Source organism: Coturnix japonica, chromosome W (assembly GCF_054131305.1).
Source record: "Coturnix japonica strain WE chromosome W, WE-NBRP24, whole genome shotgun sequence".
NCBI classification, from domain to species: Eukaryota; Metazoa; Chordata; class Aves; order Galliformes; family Phasianidae; genus Coturnix; species Coturnix japonica.
This window is the reverse complement of record NC_140701.1, coordinates 33006898-33026206: the sequence shown is the minus strand read 5'-3', so window position 1 is coordinate 33026206 and position 19309 is coordinate 33006898. Positions and strand designations below refer to the sequence as shown.

The following is a 19309-nucleotide window of genomic DNA, read 5'->3' as shown; positions in this document are numbered from 1 at the left end:
TGACACTGTCTCTCATAGTATTCTCCTGCAGAAGCTGGCAGCCTGTGGCTGGGGGTCAGCCTCTTCTCTCGTGTCTTTAGTGATAGTACTAAAGGGAATGGTTTCAAGCTGCAACAGGGGTGTTGCCTTGTGTAAGGTAACCTAAAGAACTACGTCCATCATTGAGAATGTGCATGGCCCAGCATGCCCTTGGTTATTATTGAGAATGTGCATGGCTCAGCAGGCCCTTGGTTATTAACGGTGGGTACAGTAAAGGCAAAGGCCTCTCGATCCTGGACTGCCAAAGGAATGGAAAAGAAACAATCTTTAAGATCGACAACCACCAAAGGCCAACCCTCAGGTACAGCTGATAGTAGAGGGCTGCCCTGCTGCACCGGACCAAAGAGGATGAGCTGAGCGTTAACCATGCGGAGGTCATGTAACAGCCGAAACGAGCCTGATGATTTTCGAATGACAAAAACAGGAGTGTTCCAAGAACTAAGAGAGGGTTCCAAATGACCTAAAAGGAGTTCTCGTGAAACCAACTCCTTGAGCGCTGTTAATTTTTTATAAGGAAGAGGCCACTGATCTACCCAAACAGGACGAGCATCCTGCTTCCAGCGCAAAGGAATGGCGTGTTTTATTGCCAATTGGTAGACAGTGGCCCTTACCATAAATTTGTCATGCGAACCCCTAAGGCGTCAAGGAAGTCTCGGCCCAAAATTGTGCCTGGAACAGACCCAATCATAGGTTCGATCAGTACAGGTTTGTCTATGGAGTCATCCCTATTGACAAGGGCGATTTCCACCTGTTCCGCTGACTCGCCAGCTGACACTGTACCTCCAACCCCAGAGATGGAATTCGTCAAGGCAAGAACTGGCCAAGCTGGTGGCCAGTCCCTTTCTGCTATTACCGTAACATCCGCTCCGGAATCAAGCAGGGCGGTGATAAGGATGGAGCGAGGAATCTTTTTATAAGGCAATTGTCCCATATATGTCAAGATTATCTTGACTATGGGGCGCTTGCTGAGGTCCATAGTTAGCGCCACTGTGGGCGAGAGGTCTGGCCTCTCCCCCTGAACGAATTCGATGGGATGGTAGGCCCAACTGCTTGATTGTGGGAGGGACCCAGGGCCTGAGGTGCCCTCCCAAAATCGTTTCCCTGCGGCATGATAACATATTTCCGGCACTGTCGGGCCTCATGACCCAGCTTGCCACAGGCCTGGCACTTTTCTCTACTCCTATGCCCCTCTTCTTTAGCTGTACACTGCGTCTTGTAATGGCCAGTCTGGCCACACTTAAAGCAAGGGCCTTTAGATCGATCATTTTGTATGGCCATAACAGAAAGCCATGCGCTTGCTAGCCCTTCACTGGACAACGGCGTTGTTTGTTGTTTGTCCAGTACATACTTAATAATTTCACCAGGAGTCTCAAGATCTTCAGGAGCCGCTCGAATGATATCCTTAATCTCTTTATGAGCCTTTTGCTTCAGGCAATCCTTTATAACAGAAGTCAGCGCTTCCTTAGGCAGTTCCGATCCTTCTACTGCCCGTATCAATCGATTGGCAAACTCAGAGAATGACTCTGAGGGACCCTGCATAATCTCTGACCACGGGGCTACAGGCTCTGCTTTTCTTATAAAGTGTATAAAAGCAGAGGTAGCCGCCCCCGTGGTGGCAAGCAGCTCTCCTGGGCGGAGGTCCCTAAGCTGCCTCTCTGCAGATCCAGCCAAATCCGCAGATGAACCTGAAAGCCTCATTAAATCAGTTTTTGGATCTCCCTCCTTCCCATTTGCTGGATGCTGTGGATCGCGCGCAGCCTGTGCTAAAACAGCTTTGAGTTGTATTATCCACTCCTCCTTCCACACAGTAAACTGTACTGGTTCGAGGGCTACTCTCATAAGGCTTTCAATATCATATGGGAGTAGGGGACCTGGGGCTACGAGAGCCTCAAAGGCACTCATTGTCATCGGGGATCTCAATCCCTTTTTGTCAATCGCCTCTATAAACCGAGCAACTGCTTTTGCTTCCAAAGGTACCCAAACCGGTCCCTCCTGTTTGACTACAATTGGGAACACCGCCCAGTCCCGCTCCTTGAGCCCCACCTCTCGCATTGTATCGCAAATGTCAGTCCAATCAGTGGGCTTACGCGATATCTCTCGCTCCTCCCACTTCTCCCCCCTCCTCCGGGGAACCACGACCGACTGGGTGGGGACAGGCAATTCCTTCCGTTCCTCCCCTTTCTCCTCCCCCTTCGCGGGAGACGAAACCGACGGGGTGAAGGCAGACAGTACCTTTTGTTCCTCCCCTTTCGCGGGATGAGGTCCCTCCTCCGGGGGCGGGTCTAGGGGTGGCTTAACGCCTCCACGGCGCGCCTCCCCCCATGACTCTCCCTCCCTCGGACAGGACCCACCCCCCTCAGGTGAACGAAAGCTCTTCAAACAGGGGTATAGGCGGGGATAATATGGCGGCGCCTCCCCAGATGAGGCAACTTCCGCCATCCCTTCCGGAGTTGTTTCGGGCGCCGCCATGGCCATTGTGAAAACGGCCGGCGTGGTCGGCGCCATCTTGGGTACGGAGTCGCCGCAAGGGAGCGGTTCCTCCGCACCCTCCGGGACCCCAGACGTCCCGGAACCCACCCCAAAAACCCCATTCGCGACTGCCTGGATCTTTTTCTCCTCCTTAGCCGCTTTAAGCGCACCCAGGACCAAAACCCAGGTTTTTAACTCCTCCGCCTTATAATCGTTTGTTGCTCTTAGGAGCAGGGCAGCGGTGAAAGATTCCCACCGCTCCGAATCGAGCAAATTACAAGGGGAGGGTGAAAGCTCCGCTTCCTGCAAAAAAGTAATAACGGCAACAATCTCCTTCTTAGAAGGAGCATTCCTACCGCAGTGGGTTTTACAAACCCGTAATAGTACCTTTGTGACGGAATCCATGTTTTTTCTGGTGCTCGACACCGTACGTCCTCGCACCCTTTGTATATATACCCGGGCCCAAAGTCCCACGGTCTTCCACGGTCTCACCACAGGATAATCAGTAGCTGCAGTCAATATATCGCCCCTCCGGCGCTTCCACAGGATCTAACCGTAGGATTCGCGTCCGTCTCGCCGTTAGCCGTCGCACACTCACTCTCAGGACTTCCTCACACGGGGCACCAATTGTTGCCTTGTGTAAGGTAACCTAAAGAACTACGTCCATCATTGAGAATGTGCATCTGATGGCCCCATGACCAAGTTACACGCTGATCACACCAATATGGTGAGCTGTAAAATGGCGTTTAATGAACCGTGTGAGACCCTTATATAGGGCTCCAATTTCAGCCTCATACATATACATTACCGAGCACGGGGAGGCCTATCGCGTTACATCCCGTGAGTTCGTGCCGCCTAATACATCATAGGGGAGATTCAGGCTAGATGTTAGGAAATATTACAGATCAGAAAGAGTGGTGAGGACTGCCCAGGGAGGTGGTGGGGTCACCGACCCTGGTGGTTTTCAAGCAATGTTTGGATGTTGTGTTCAGCGACATGGTGTTGTTGGAGATATTGGTAATAGGCGAATGGTTGGACTGGGTAATCTTATAGGTCTTCTCCAACCTTGATGATTCTATGATCATGCCAGTTCCCTGGGCTGTCCCTCACACTCTGTTGTAGCTGGAAATGCAGCACAGGTCCTTCCTGGAAATCCATGCCCAGGGAGTGTCTGTGATGCTACGTCAGCTCTAATGCCTGTGTGCCACCTTCTGTACACTGTTGCTATAGATAAGCTATCCAGTCAGGCTATGTCCAATGACGCTTTCCAATTTGTATGTTTACTTCTGTCATTTTCAACTAATGAGAACACCAGGCTGCAGGCCTGGGCTCTTGTTTGGACCACAGGGACACAGTTGAATGGCTTCCACCATTGCACTGTAGCACAAGGGGGTATATCTTTAGGATGGATGGGCGAGGAGACAAGGAAGGGAGACTGCCCTCTGTGAGAGTGCACTGAGCTCTGCCTGGGGATGGCACAGCAGCCAAGCCAGAGCTAATGGAAGTGGCAAACAGAGTGTCATGGTTTTGTAATTTTGTAATTTTGCTATCAGTATTCCACATCATAACATCATGTAAAGTATGGATATTTCTATTGAATGTGCAGTCCACAGAAGAAGACTACATATCCCAGAGAACAACAGGGGTAATGATAAGTCATGGGACCAGGACGCTATATAATCTCGTTCCCAGGCTGGAGGGCCCTCCTTCTTCTCTCGACCTTCTCGGAGAGTGGGAAGCGTTCCAGCCGTGTTGCCTAGAGTTCACAGTAGGCCTCTCGGTTTTCGGGGACTCTCTCTCTGTTTGTACGATTTGTTAGCCTCAATTATATTATATTGTGTTATCTTGTATTTCGATATCATATTTAGTAAAATAAGTTTTTCCTCCTTAGATTGCCGCTGTTTTTATCCCATTCCCCTTTTCCCCCTCCTTTCCGGGCCTGGGGGGGGCCCACGGGGTGGCTTCCCCTGTCACGGGCATAGGTAAATCTAAGTAACCCGTGACAGATTTTTCTGGTGGAGGATGCGGGCATAGAGCTTTTTAGCTTTTAGAACGACTCTCTCTTTGCTCTTAAAGAGCTATGTTAGCTTCGTTACGGGAGTGTTATCTTTTCGTAGCTGCTCACTGAGAATGTGACCTTGAAATACCAGACAAATTGTCAACATCAAGGGCAGCTGCACATTCTCAGCATTGCTATCTAACTTTTGTATAGAAAACAAAGGGATTTCTTTCTCCCTTAGAGCAAAGCTAGCTAGCTCTGACTTTTACAGAGCCTGCCAGCTATGAATCCACTCTTCATCCCAGTTGCTCTGTTTAAGGGTTTGAAAGCAATTATGATCTTCTCAAAGTATTGGTCAACTATTAACACCATAATTTGGTGTTGTGGAATTGTGCAGGTATATGGCCTAATAAGGTGGATACTGATGGAGACGCCTGCCTTGTACTTATATGAGATGTGGTATGGTCCGAATTTTGGCATCTACACACCAGATGGAATTGCGAATCCTACAAATACTTGCATCTCAGATGGAATGGGCAATTTTACAAACACCACCATGTTTAATCCAGTGTACAGGCTAAAAAAACCTGCTTTTTTTAGGTTGTACTCTCAGATTTCCACACGCCTTTCAATAACTGATATAGGGTTCGTACTTGTATCCATGTTATCACTATTAATGAATGCATATGTATTCCTATGCATTCGTTCTATGCGGAAGTCTCCTCCAGAAAGAGAGAAACCAGAGAATGATGACTGGCAGGGAATATGGAAAGGTTTAGGAAAAGTCTTAGAAGCATGGGGACCCGCAGTGTCATGGGATTTCACTCTTGAACACCTAAGGGACCCTGAGAAATTAAGTGAGTATTTGGGTCAGAGATCTAAGGTGGTAAAACTTATGTGGGGTTTGGCTTATGCATACCGTGCTTTGTATCATACTATTCTGGAAAGAGAGAGTTTCTGATCTGAGATTCAAGCCCAAGTTAACTCTGATCAGTCACAGGAGGCATCAGTAGCAATATCAGTTGCCTCTGTGGAAGGCAAGAAAAGGAAACAGGTGTCCATGCGTCTAGAACGAAAAGAAGGAGAAGCAGAAGACCCAGGTGCCGGGCATGGAGCAGTACCGAAATAAGCAAAGGGAAAAACCAAGAGGCATGAAGAAGAGACTGATGATGAGGAAGAAATCACCTATCGTCGACCTCTGAAGCTGACTGAAATCCAAGGCTCAAGAAAGGAGTTTACACGGCGTCAAGATGAAGGTATCCTTGCTTGGTTGCTTCGCTGCTGGGACAACGGGATCAACAGCTTGTCTCTAGATGGTAATGAAGCTCGCCAAGTAGGAAGCATTGCCCAAGATGCAGGTATCGACAGAGGGATTAGCAGATGTTCGGATGGAGCTGCCACTCTCTGGTTGCGGCTGTTAGAAGCTGTGAGAGAAAGGTACCTCTATAAGGATGCTTTGAAGCCTAAATTTGATAGTTGGAATACCATCCAAAAAGGTATTCAGTGCCTGAGGGAATTGGCCATGGTGAAAATGTTGTACAGCCCTCATCCAAGCGAACTTGACCCTGAGAGAGTGAGGGCCGATCCTGACATGTGGCAGAAAATCACAAGTACAGCACCAGTGAGAATTGCACAGACATTGGTAACAGCATCTAAAGGATTCGAGGACAGATGGCCCCGAGTTGTTGAGCTGATTATAATGCTTCAAACCACCGATCAGCAGCTCCCCCAACTGCATGCCGCAGTTTCTGCCATCTCACGGCTAGAAGACCGACTAGATGAAATGTGCAAGAAATTGTTTCCATCAACTAATTGTAATGATCCCGTAATAGTATCAGAAACAACTGATGAAGGTCAATCCTCGTACGGGCCACCAGGTCTAATGAAGGATCTGATCAAAGTATTCCAGTCCTACTCCTAACCTGCATCATCAAAAGTCTCAGCTGTTAAACGCACACGCTTCCCAGCTTGAGCAAAGAACAACAGTATGATTGCACCGCGTGTTTCCATGTGGCGCTACCTACGTGACTGTGGAGAAGACATGAGGAAGTGGCATGATCAGCCTACTTCTGCATTACAAGCACGGGTGAAAGAACTACTAGACATATCAACCACCAGTGGAGTTGCTCCAGTCATCACAGGTAACCAATAGAGGGGCCCTGCCCTCGGTCAGGGGAGGGAAAGGGATAATAGAGTTTATTGGACTGTGTGGATTCGATGGCCTGGCACATCAGAACCACAGGAATATAAGGCGCTGGTGAATACTGGTGCACAGTGCACCCTAATGCCCTCCAGTCATGAAGGGACAGAATCAATCCATATTTCTGGGGTGAATGGGGCCTCTCAAGAATTGACTGTGCTGGAGGCTGAAATAAGTCTCTCTGGCAAAAACTGGCAAAAACATCCTATTGTGACTGGCCCAGGGGCTCCATGTATAGTGGGTATTGATTACCTCAGAAGGGGGCATTTCAAGGATCCTAAGGGGTATCGATGGGCCTTTGGGATAGCTGCTGTAGACATGGACAACATTAAGCAGCTGTCTGTTTTGCCTGGCCTGTCAGAGGACCCGTCTGTTGTGGGGCTGCTACGAGTAAAAGAGCAGCAGGTACCAATTACTACAAAGACAGTGCACAGACGGCAGTATCGCACCAACAGGGATTCCTTGCTCCCCATTCATGATTTGATTCGCCTGTTAGAGAATCAGGGAGTGATCAGTAAAACTCACTCACCTTTTAACAGTCCCATATGGCCAGTGCGTAAAGCCAGTGGAGAATGGAGGCTGACAGTAGACTACCGTGGCCTGAATGAGGTCACACCCCCATTGAGCGCTGCTGTGCCGGACATGTTGGAACTCCAGTACGAGCTGGAGTCAAAAGCAGCCAAATGGTATGCCACCATTGACATTGCCAATGCCTTCTTCTCTATTCCTTTGGCTGCAGAATGTAAGCCACAGTTTGCCTTCACCTGGAGGGGCATTCAGTATACATGGAACCGTTTGCCCCAGGGGTGGAAACACAGCCCAACCATTTGCCATGGGTTGGTCCAAACTGTACTGGAACAGGGTGGTGCTCCTGAACATCTGCAGTACATTGATGACATTGTTGTGTGGGGTGATACAGCAGAAGAGGTTTTCACAAAAGGAGAGCAGATAATCCAAATTCTTCTACAAGCCGGCTTTGCTATTAAGCGAAGCAAAGTAAAAGGACCCGCCCAGGAAATTCAGATCTTAGGTATAAAGTGGCAGGATGGACGTCGTCACATCCCAAAAGATGTGATCGACAAAATCACTGCCATGTCTCCACCAACTAGCAAGAAAGAGACACAATCTTTCCTGGGTGCAGTGGGCTTTTGGGGGATGCACATTCCAAACTACAGCCTCATTGTAAGCCCCCTTTATCAGGTGACGCGGAAGAAAAACGATTTGCATGGGGCCCTGAGCAGCAGCAGGCTTTTGAACAGATTAAACAAGAGATAGCCCGTGCTGTAGCCCTGGGGCCAGTACGGACTGGACAGGATGTAAAAAACATCCTCTATACTGCTGCTGGAGAGAAAGGCCCCACTTGGAGTTTGTGGCAAAGAGCCTCAGGAGAGACCCGAGGCCGACCCCTGGGAATCTGGAGTCGATCATATAAGGGGTCTGAAGAGTGCTGCACTCCAACTGAGAAGGGGATCTTAGCTGTGTATGAGGGGGTTCAGGCTGCTTCCGAAGTAGTTGGGACTGAAACACAGCTCCTTTTGGCACCTCGAATGCCAGTGCTGAACTGGATGTTCAAAGGACAGGTTCCCTCCACTCATCATGCTACAGATGTCACCTGGAGCAAGTGGATTACGCTGATTACACAGCGAGCACGAATGGGAAACCTCAATCGTCCAGGAATCCTAGAGGTAATCATGGACTGGCCTGAAGATAAAAGGTTTGGAACATCACCAGCAGAAGAGGTATCACGTGCTAAAGAGGCCCCACCATACAACAAATTACCAGAAAATGAAAAGAAATATGCCCTATTCACTGACGGATCATGTCGCATTGTAGGGAAGCATCGCAAATGGAAAGCTGCTGTGTGGAGCCCCACACTACAGGTTGCAGAGGCCACTGAAGGTAAGGGAGAATCAAGTCAGTTTGCAGAGGTAAAAGCTGTCCAGCTGGCCTTAGATGTTGCTGAACGGGAGAAGTGGCCAATGCTGTATCTTTATACTGACTCATGGATGGTGGCAAATGCCTTATGGGGGTGGTTACAGAGGTGGGAACAAAATAACTGGCAACGGAAGGGTAAATCTGTTTGGGCCGCTGAATTATGGAAGGACATTGCTGCCCGAACAAAGAATATGGTTGTAAAGGTGCGTCATGTGGAAGCACATGTGCCCAAGAGTAGGTCTACTGAAGAACTGCAAAACAACCACTGGGTAGATCGAGCTGCCAGAATTGAGGTAGCTCAAATAGATGTGGACTGGCAGAACAAGGGTGAATTATTTCTATCTCGATGGGCCCATGAGACCTCAAGCCATCAAGGAAGAGACGCAACATAGGAAAGGGCCAGAGACCGAGGGGTGGACTTAACTATGGACACTATTGCGCAGATTATTCATGTTGGGAAAAGCTGTTTGGGTCCTTCTAGTCTCTCTAAAGGGCAAACCTCTCCATGGAACTGTTTTTGCCCAGGGACCTGGGTGCACGTGGTGGTGATGCAGAAGGATGTGTATGTTCAATATGTACGATAAGGGAATTTGATGTTGGGGGAGTGCAGTCAGTAATTCCATGTATATATATGTATAAATTCCTGTGTGTCTAATGCATTTTAATTGTTGATTATTTGTATATAGATATGTTTTCTAAGCATGATGTAGTGATGTAGAATAAGGGGTGGAATGTAATGGTTTTGTAATTTTTCCCATTGGTATTCCACATATCATAGTTAGTAAAACAAGTTTTCCTTCTTAGGTCTTTTCTGATTCTCTGTTTGTTTCCTTGAGCCCAGCTCCAGTCTCTCTACCCTGTTCCTTTTTCCCTTCCTATTTGTTTGGGCCAGGGGGCCTGCGGGCCTACTGCCCCCCCTGTCAGGGTCATACACTGATCTGGATAACTCCATGACAGTGTCAAAAAGGAGACCAGCTCTGACACAACCGTTCATATTGCTGGCTACTGACTGCTGCCCCGGAGTGCTACTGTAGAGACAACAGGACTGTTGTGAAACACACAAGACCTTCAGGCCTGCACAAATACAAGGACTTGAGAGCACTGTGGCAGGATGGAAAAGAGCTTGTTGTGCTGCTGTCCATGGATGTAGCTCTCCCAGACCCAGACAAGGGAGGAAGAAAGAAGAGATAAGGAAAAGTCTATTTTGAAAACTTTTCTTATTTGTCTCTTAACCTATTCAGGGAATCTGGTTTCATGTTTTCACAAGCTCTTGGTATAATAAAATGGAAAGTAGGTAGGAAAGAAGTAGTGAAATAAATTGCAACTTATTTGCAGATTACGGTATTACACAAAATCAAAAAGACAAACAAGAATAAAACATAAATAGCCATCAATGGGAATCCTGTGATGAAGATGTGCACTTTATGGAAGTTGGAATAGTGTATATTGCAACACCTTCCTAAGAGCGTGCTTGATCTCCCTATTCCTCATGCTGTAGATAATAGGGTTCAGTGCTGGAGGAACCACTGAGTACAGAAGTGCCACTGTCAGATCCAGGAGTGGTGAGGAAATGGAGGGGGGCTTCAGGTAGACAAAAGCGCCAGTGCTGACAAATAGAGAGATCATGGCCAGGTGAGTGAGGCACGTGGAGAAGGCTTTGTGCTGTCCCTCCTGAGAGGGCATCATCAGCACGACAAGGAAGATCTGCACATAGGACACAACTATGAAAACATAGCAGCCAAAGGCTAAACTGGTACTAAAAATGAGAAACAGAACTTCCTTAAGGTAGGAGGCTGAGCAGGAGAGCTTGAGGATCTGGGGGACTTCACAGAAAAACTGGTTCACATGGCAGAGAGGCAGTGAACACGTACTGGCAGTGTGCAGCAGGGAACTGAGAACCCCAGCACCCCAGACAGCTGCTGCCATGGTGGCACAAGCTCTGCGATCCATCAAGGTCCCGTAGTGCAGGGGCTTGCAGATGGCAACGTAGCGGTCATAGGACATGATGGTGAGAAGGGAATACTCTGCTGAGAGGAAGAAGAGAAAGAAAAAGACCTGTGCAGCACATCCTGCGTAGGAGATGGCCCTTCTGTCCCAGAGGGCGTTTGTTGTCGAACGGCGGGAGAAAAGCAGACGACCACACCTGTCATTGACATATGATCAGCTATTCTCCTTTATTGCTTGGCTGCGTGTACATTTATAATACAGATAATTAGCTCATACATATTGCAAAAGTGGAGCTCATCATTGGTTCCCAATTCCATACCATCCCCAATTATCTTTGCAGCTTCTTGTTAACATCCTGAAAGTTACTCCCTTGCTGAGCTCACAAAACCATGGCTAGTTTCTCACCATCCCAAGGCATCTTGTTGTTCTCACTGTCCTTGCAGGTGGCATGGCTGCTTGATTAACTGCACCGTGTTTACAACCCCTCTCAGCTAACTATCTGTAAAAAACACACTCTACAGACTCCAAAATCCTAGGGGTCGGCCTCGGGTCTCTCCCGAAGCTCTTTGCCACAAACTCCAGGTGGGACCTTTCTCTCCAGCAGCAGTGTAGAGGATGTTCTTCACATCCTGTCCCGTCCGTACTGGCCCCAAGGCTACGGCACGGGCTATCTCTTGTTTTATCTGCTCAAAAGCCTGCTGCTGCTCAGGACCCCATGAGAAATTATTCTTCTTCCGTGTTACCTGATAGAGGGGGCTCACTATGTGGCTGTAGTTTGGGACATGCATTCTCCAAAAGCCCACTACTCCCAGAAAAGATTGGGTCTCTGTTTTATTTGTGGGTGGAGACATAGCAGTGATTTTGTCAATCACATCTGCTGGGATGTGACGACGTCCATCTTGCCATTTTATACCTAAGAACTGGATTTCCTGGGCAGGCCCCTTCACCTTGCTGCGCTTAATGGCAAAACCAGCTTGCAAAAGAATTTGGATTATTTGTTTTCCTTTCTTGAAAACCTCTGCTGCTGTATGGCCCCACACTACAGTATCATCAATATACTGCAAGTGCTCAGGAGCATTACCCTGTTCCAAGACGGCTTGGATCAACCCATGGCAAATGGTTGGGCTGTGCTTCCACCCATGAGGTAAATGTTTCCAGGTATTCTGAATACCTCTCCAGGTAAAAGCAAACTGTGGACAACATTTTGCAGCCAATGGGATGGAAAAGAAGGCATTAGCAATGTCAATGGTGGCATACCACCTAGCTTCTTTTGACTCCAATTCATACTGGAGTTCTAGCATTTCTGGTACAGCAGCACTTAATGGAGGTGTGACTTCATTCAGGCCACGGTAATCCACGGTCAGCCTCCATTCCCCACTGCTTTTACGCACTGGCCATATGGGGCTGTTAAAAGGCGAGTGAGTTTTGCTAATCACTCCCTGATTCTCTAATTGGCGAATTAGCTTGTGAATGGGGAGTAATGAGTCCCTATTGGTGCGGTACTGCCATCTGTGAACCACTTTGGTGGCAATTGGTACCTCTTGGTCTTTTACCTGGAGTAACCCCACAGCAGAAGGATTATCTGACAAACCAGGTAAAGCTGACAGCTGCTTAACACCGTTTGTGTTAACAGCAGCTATCCCAAAGGCCCATCGATACCCCTTGGGATCCTGAAAATATCCCATCCTAAGGTAATCGATTCCCAGTATACATGGAGCCACTGGACCAGTCACAATAGGGTGTTTTGCCAATTTTTACCAGTGAGGCTTATTTCGGCCTCCAACATAGTCAATTCTTGGGAACCCCCAGTCACTCCATGGATATATATTGGTTGTGTCCCTTGGTGACTTGAGGGCATTAGGGTGCATTGTGCACCAGTGTCCACCAAGGCTTTATATTTCTGTGGTTGAGATGTGCCAGGCCACTTAATCCACACAGTCCAGTATACTCTATTGTCCCTTTCCCTCCCCTGGCTGGGGGCAGGGCCCCTCTATTGTTTACCTCGGTGGCTTGCAGCAACTGGAACTTTCCCCTTCTTGGAAGAGTTCACCTTGGTGGTTGTTTCACACTGTAATTCTTTTACTCGTGCCTGAAGTGCAGAAGTGGATGAATTACACCACTTCCTCATGTCCTCCCCATGACTACAGAGGAAAAACAACAAGGCAAGACGTGTAGTCTTATCGTTGTCATTTGCTTGAATACGAGGACGTCTCTTTTTTATGGTTGAGATTTTCGATAATACGGGTTGAGAGGAACTGATGTTGTTTAGCTTTCTCAATAGGCGATCGTGGAAATCCTGGTTTCCATCATCTGGTACCACCATGGATTCATCTACATCAGGCACGTTAGCCAATTTGTCAATAATATCACTTTGTGTTCCCTCCATTTTGTTTAATCTTTCCACTATTTTGACAATGGCTGAAGTATACAGATTAACTTCTTTAGCGCTGATAAATAATTCAAGTTCCTGAAGCCTGCTAATTAGTTCATTCACAAGGGGTTTCCTTTCCCCTTTGCCATATAATAATGCAAGTGCACTGGCATGCTTTTCTGGAGCTGCCTTTGTAAAGTCACGCCACATTTGTCGTGGAACACAGACTGTTTCCGGATCATGTAATTGGTTTGGATCGTTACGATTCAAGTGGGGGCTGTACAGCATTTCCACCAGAGCACTCTCTCTCAAAAATTGGATACCTTTCTCTATATCAGTCCATTTCTTTTTCTCAGGCTCCAAGTCCCTTTAAAGGGGAATCTATCTCTTACCGCTATCAACATCCGCTTCCAGAGGGTGTAGGACTGATTTTGGCATGTGCCAATACCTCTGTTCACACGTGAGTCCTTGGAAATGCTACCCAGTTGAAGAGCTTCACGGCCATCGAGCCACACACTGTTGGCACCATTGTCCCAGCAGTGAAGTAACCAAGTGACCATATGTTCTTTTGACTGACGTGTGAAATCCTTTCTTAGATCTCGAATTTTACTCATTTTAAAAGATCGATCAATAATGGTTGTAATACTTTGCTCGCCTTTTGCTCTATCAAGAGTCCCAAGTGTTGATGGTGGCAACTGTGTTGATGAGGCTGCCCCATCTAGAAGTTTGGATTCAAGAAATTCTCGTAAAGAAAATCAAGCTTTTGGCTCCTCTTCTTCTTCTGACTCTGACTCTTGTATTATTTCCTCCAGGTAACCCTCCTTTTTTTTCCTCTCTCCTAACTTCCTCTGCTCATCTAACTTCTTCTTATGCTCCTCTAACATCATCTGCTCCTCAAACTTCCTCTGGTCTTCTTACTTCCCTTGCTCTTCTGACTCCCCCTGCTCTCCTGAGTCTCCCTGCTCTTCTAACTCCCTCCGCTCTTCTAACTCCTTCTGCATTTTCTCTAACTGAGTCGAAACACGTTTTGTCTTTCGCCCTCTTACAGGGGCAACCAATATTGTATCTGGTGTCCCCGATGGTTGGTCCAATTGGACTACATGTGCCCCCGGTGGCTGGTCAGATTGGACTACATGTGCCCCCGGTGGCTGGTCAAATTGGACTACATGCGCCCCCGGTGGCTGGCCAAATTGGACTACATGTGCCCCCGGTGGCTGGTCAAATTGGACTACATGTGCCCCTGGTAGTTGGTTAAATACATTCAGTTCACCCCGGAGGGCACATAGCTGGTTTCGGAGAGTGTTCCGCTCGAACTGGACGGCACCGAACTCAGTCTGGAGGCTGTCGTACTTCCACTGGAGGGTATCGCGCTCGGATCGGAGGGTTTTACACTCGAACTGGAGGGTGTTATTCTTAGACTGGAGGGTGTTATGCTCAGTCTGGAGAGTGTTGTGTTTTTACCGGAGGGCATTGTGCTCTGACTGGAGAGTGTCATACTTGGACTTGAAGGTGTCACTCTCGGATTGGAAGGCGTTGTGCTTAGGCTGGAGGGTGTCACGCTCAGACTGGAGGGCGTCGTACTTGGACTGGAGAGTGTTGTACCCAGACCGGAGGGTGCTATGCTCGGACCGGAGGGCATTATGCTCAGTCTGGAGAGTGTTGTGCTCAGTCCAGAGTGCATTGTGCTCAGTCTGGAGAGTGTTGTGCTCAGTCCGGAGGGCATTGTGCTCAGTCTGGAGAGTGTTGTGCTCGGTCCGGAGGGCATTGTGCTCAGTCTGAAGAGTGTTGTGCTTGGACCGGAGGGCGTTATGCTCAGTCTGAAGAGTGTTATGCTCGGACTGGAGGGTGCCGCACTTGGGTTGCGAGGCATCGTGCTTGGGCTGGAAAGTGCCGTGCTTAGTCTGGAGGGCGTCGTACTTGGACTGGAGAGTGTTGTACCCGGACCGGAGGGCATTGTGCTCAGTCTGGAGAGTGTTGTGCTCGGTCTGGAGGGCATTACGCTCAGTCTGGAGACTATTGTGCTCAGTCTGGAGAGTGTTGTTCTCAGACCGGAGGGTGCTCTGCTCGGACTGAAGAGTATTGTGCTCTGACCGGAGGGCGTTATGCTCGGACTGAAGGGTGTCTAGTTTGGATTGCATACTCACATTCTCGGCCCTGAGACTCTCTCTCTCAACCTCAAAATCTTCCCTCTCAGGAATGGTATTGAATAAGGCCCGATAAGCATTAGCTAGGCCCCAAGTCATTTGTGCCTCCTTAGATCTGCCTGAGCCACAACATTCCTGTCTCAAATATGCGGTCAAACTCTCTGGATTCTATAATTGTTCAGGAGTAAAGCTCCATGACACTAAAGATGTCTGTCTTCTAAAAGTCTCTCCAAAGTCTCTCCACACTCCCTGCCACTCAGTATTCTCTGGTTCTGGGGAAGACTTCCTCCTCAGGTTATAAATCCAGATACTGAGTGAGATTATTACAATAACCGGCAATAAGTTCAGGGAGATTAACACAATTGACAGTGTGGTCCACTGGGCCAACTGGTCATTTGAAGACTGCTTAAAGGATGCAAAAAAAAAAGGAAGAGCACGCTCAAAAACCACCCTTTCTGTAATATCAGTTGCATCAGTTGCTCCCTCTGGAGCTGCATGCAGATACCAAGTAAGCGTTGCTAACCTTGCTTTCAATCCATTATACATTCCTATAACTTCATAGGAAAAAATGGCTAGCTTAAACATGGTCCAATATGTTTGGAGCATCATAAAAGAGGAACTGATGACATGCAGTCCATTGTAAAACAAGTTTACTGGAGAAAACATTTTTTTTTCTTTTTTTTTTCTTCAATAGAGAGGAAAAAAAGTAAGAAAGCAAGTGTTTACAGAATATCCCGGAGTATTGGCAGTCCGCCTGGACTTTCAAGGTCAAGCTCGCAGGTGCAGAATCGCAAACCTAAGATAGATCCTTAACAGAAAAAAAATCTTGTAGCTCTGTTAAAAGCTAAAAGAGCAACAGAAGAAAACACAGAAAAACAGCAACTCAATCTGCCCGCATCCTCCACCATAATCTGTCATGGTTTAAACTAAAAATCACCTGCGTCCGTGACAGGGGCAGTTGGCCCCACAGGGGCCCTAGGCCGAAAGGAAAAAGTTAATTAGGAAAAGAAAACAGCGGCAACGATCTAAGGAGGCACACTTATTTCCTAAATTACTATATCGAAATACAGGATAACACAATATAATGCAGTATAATTGAAAATTGAGCTAACGAATCAAGCAAAATAGGAGAGAGAATTAGTCCCGAAACCGAGAGGCCTACTTTAAATCTAGGCGAAACGGTGAAGGCTCCCACAAACTCCCCTGAATGCCAGAACTCGAAAGACGTCAGTCTAGCCTGCGACCGAGTTAATATAGTGTCCAGGTCCCGTGACCCATCTCTCTCTGACCGCGTTGCTCTCGGATTAGATGTAGTCTTCTTCTGTAAGTTGCAGATTCAGTAAAATTATTCATGCTTTATATGATGTTATGACGTGGAATACTGATAGCAAAATTACAAAATTATTAAACCATGCCAGGCCTGTATGTGGTTGTGGGGCCTATATGAAGTCTATGGGGCCAATATCAGGTTATGGGGCCTGTATGTGGTCTATGGGGCCAATATCGGGTTGTGGGGCCTGTATGGGGACTATGGGTCCTATATGAAGTTGTGGAGCCTGTATGGGGTTGTAGGGCCTTTATGGGGTCTATGGGGCCCATATGGGGTTGTGGGGCCTGTATGGGGTCTATGGGGATTATATGGGGTTGTGGGGCCTGTATGGGATCTATGGGGCCCATATGGGGTTGTGGGGCCTGTATGAGGTCTATGGAGCCTGTATGGGGTCAATGGGGCCCGTATGGGGTTGTGGGTCCCATCTGTAATTGTGGGGCCTGTATGGGGTCCATGGGGCCCATATGGGGTTGTGGAGCCTGTATAGGGACTATGGGCCCATATGGGGTTGTGGGGCCTGTAAGGGATTTATGGGGCCCATATGGGGTTGTGGGGCCTGTATGGGATCTATGGGGCCCATATGGGGTTGTGGGGCCTGTATGGGGTCCATGGGGCCCATATGGGGTTGTGAGGCCTGTATGGGATCTATGCGGCCCATATGGGGTTGTGGGGCCTGTATGGGGTCTATATGGCCTGTATGGGGTTGTGAGGCACATATGGGGTTGTGGGGCCAGTATGGGGCTTATGAAGCCCAAATGGGTTTGTGGGGCCTGTATGGTGTCTGTGGGGCTTATATGGGGTTGTGGAGCCAGTATGGGGTCTTTATGGCCCATATGGGGTTGTGGGGCCTGTATGTGGTTTTGGGGCCCATGTGGGGTCTATGGGTCCTGTATGGGGTTGTGGGGCCTGTATGTGGTTGTGGGGCCTATATGAAGTCTATGGGTCCTTTATGAAGTCTATAGGGCCTATATGGGGTTTTGGTGCCTGTATGGGGTCTATGGGGCCCATGTGGGGTCTATGGGTCCTGTATGGGGTTGTGGGTCCTGTATGGAGTTGTGGGGCCTGTATGTGGTTGTGGGGCCTGTATGAAGTCTATGGGTCCTTTATGTAGTCTATAGGGCCTATATGGGGTTTTGGTGCCTGTATGGGGTCTGTGGGGCCTATATGTTGTTTTGGGGCTTGTTTGGGGTCTATGGGGTTTGTATGGCGTTAATGGGGCACATATGGGGTCTATGGGGCTCATATGGGTTTTTGGGCCTGTATGGGGTTTTGGGGCATGTATGTGGTTGTGGGGCCTATATGAAGTCTATGGGGCTTATATGAAGTCAATGGGTCCTGTATGGCGTTGTGGGGCCTGTATGGGGTCTATGGGGCCCATATGGGGTTGTGGGGCCTGTGAGGGGACTATGGGTCCTATGTGAAGTTGTGGAGCCTTTATGGTGTTGTGGGGCTTGTATGGGGTTTGTGAGGCCAATATGGGGTTGTGGGATTTGTTTGGGTTCCATGGGGCCCATATGGGGTGTTGCGGCCTGTATGGGGTCTATGGGGCCCATATGGGGTTGTGAAGCCTGTATGGGGTTGTGGGGCCTGTATGGGGTCTACGAGGCCTATTCTGGGTTGTGGTTCCTATATGGGTTCTTTGGGCCTCTATGGGGTCTATGGGGCTTATATGGGGTTGTGGGGCCTGTATTCAGATGTGGGGCTGTCATGGTTTAATAATTTTGTAATTTTGCTATCAGTATTCCACATCATAACATCATATAAAGCATGAATAATTTACTGAATCTGCAACTTATAGAAGAAGACTACATCTCCCAGAGAACAACACGATAGGTCACGGGACCTGGACTCTATATTAACTCGGTCGCAGAATAGACTGACGTCTTTCAAGTTCTGGCGTTCAGGGGAGTGTGTGGGAGCCTTCACCGTCTCGCTTAGATTTCACAGTAGGCCTCTCGGTTACGGGACTCATTCTCTCTCCTATTTTGCTTGATTCGTTAGCTCAATTTTCAATTATATTGTATTATATTGTGTTATCCTGTATTTCGATATAGTAATTTAGGAAATAAGTGTGCCTCCTTAGATCGTTGCCGCTGTTTTCTTTTCCTAATTAACTTTTTCCTTTCGGCTTAGGGCCCCTGCGGGGCCCACGGCCCCCTGCCACGGACGCAGGTGGATTTTTCGTTCAAACCGTGACAGAGGCCTGTGTGGGGTTGCGGGGCCTGTATGGGGTGTTGGGGCCTGTATGTGGTCGATGGGGCCCATATGGGGTTGTAGAGCCTATATGGGGATGTGGGTCCTCTCTGGGGTTTTGTGGCCTGTATGGGGTTGTGGGGCCTGTATGGGGTCTATGGGGCCCATATGCGGTGTTGGGGCCAGAATGGTGTGTTGGGGCCTGTATGTGGTCTATGGGGCCCATATGGGGTTGTGGAGCCTATATGGGGATGTGAGTCCTCTATGGGGTTTCATGCCCTGTATTGGGTTGCGGGACCTGTATAGTATCTATGGGGCCCATATGGGGTTTAGGTTCCTGTATGGGTTTGTTGGGCCTGTGTGGGGTTTTTGGGGTTTATATGGGTTTGTGGGGCCGGTATGGGGTTATGTGGCCTGTATGGGGTCTATTGGGACTGTATGGGGTTGTGGGATCTGTATGGGGACTATGGGGCCGATATGGAGTTGTGGGGCCTGTATATGGTCTATGTGGCCCATACTAGGTTGGGGGCCTGTATGGGGTTGTGGGGCCTGTATGGGGTCTACGAAGCCTATTCTGGGTTGTGGTTCCTATATGGGTTTGTGGGGCCTCTATGGGGTCTTTGCGGCCCATATGGGGTGCTGGGGCCTATATGTGTTCTATGGGACTCATATGGGGTTTTGG

At 48.4% G+C, this 19309-nt stretch overlaps 1 protein-coding gene across 1 annotated transcript; it reads right to left on the bottom strand.

The window, feature by feature from the left end:
- Positions 1–221: 221 nt before the first annotated feature.
- LOC146754721 (uncharacterized) lies at positions 222–2995 on the bottom strand. The gene has a single exon (XM_085527683.1). The coding sequence runs from the start codon at positions 2911–2913 to the stop codon at positions 1018–1020; it is 1896 nt and encodes a 631-aa protein (XP_085383809.1). The 5' UTR covers positions 2914–2995; the 3' UTR covers positions 222–1017.
- Between the last annotated feature and the right edge of the window lie 16314 nt (positions 2996–19309).

Coding starts and splice junctions, on each gene's coding strand:
- LOC146754721 (XM_085527683.1), bottom strand. CDS start 2,913: ATGGATTCCGTCACAAAGGTACTATTACGGGTTTGTAAAACCCACTGC.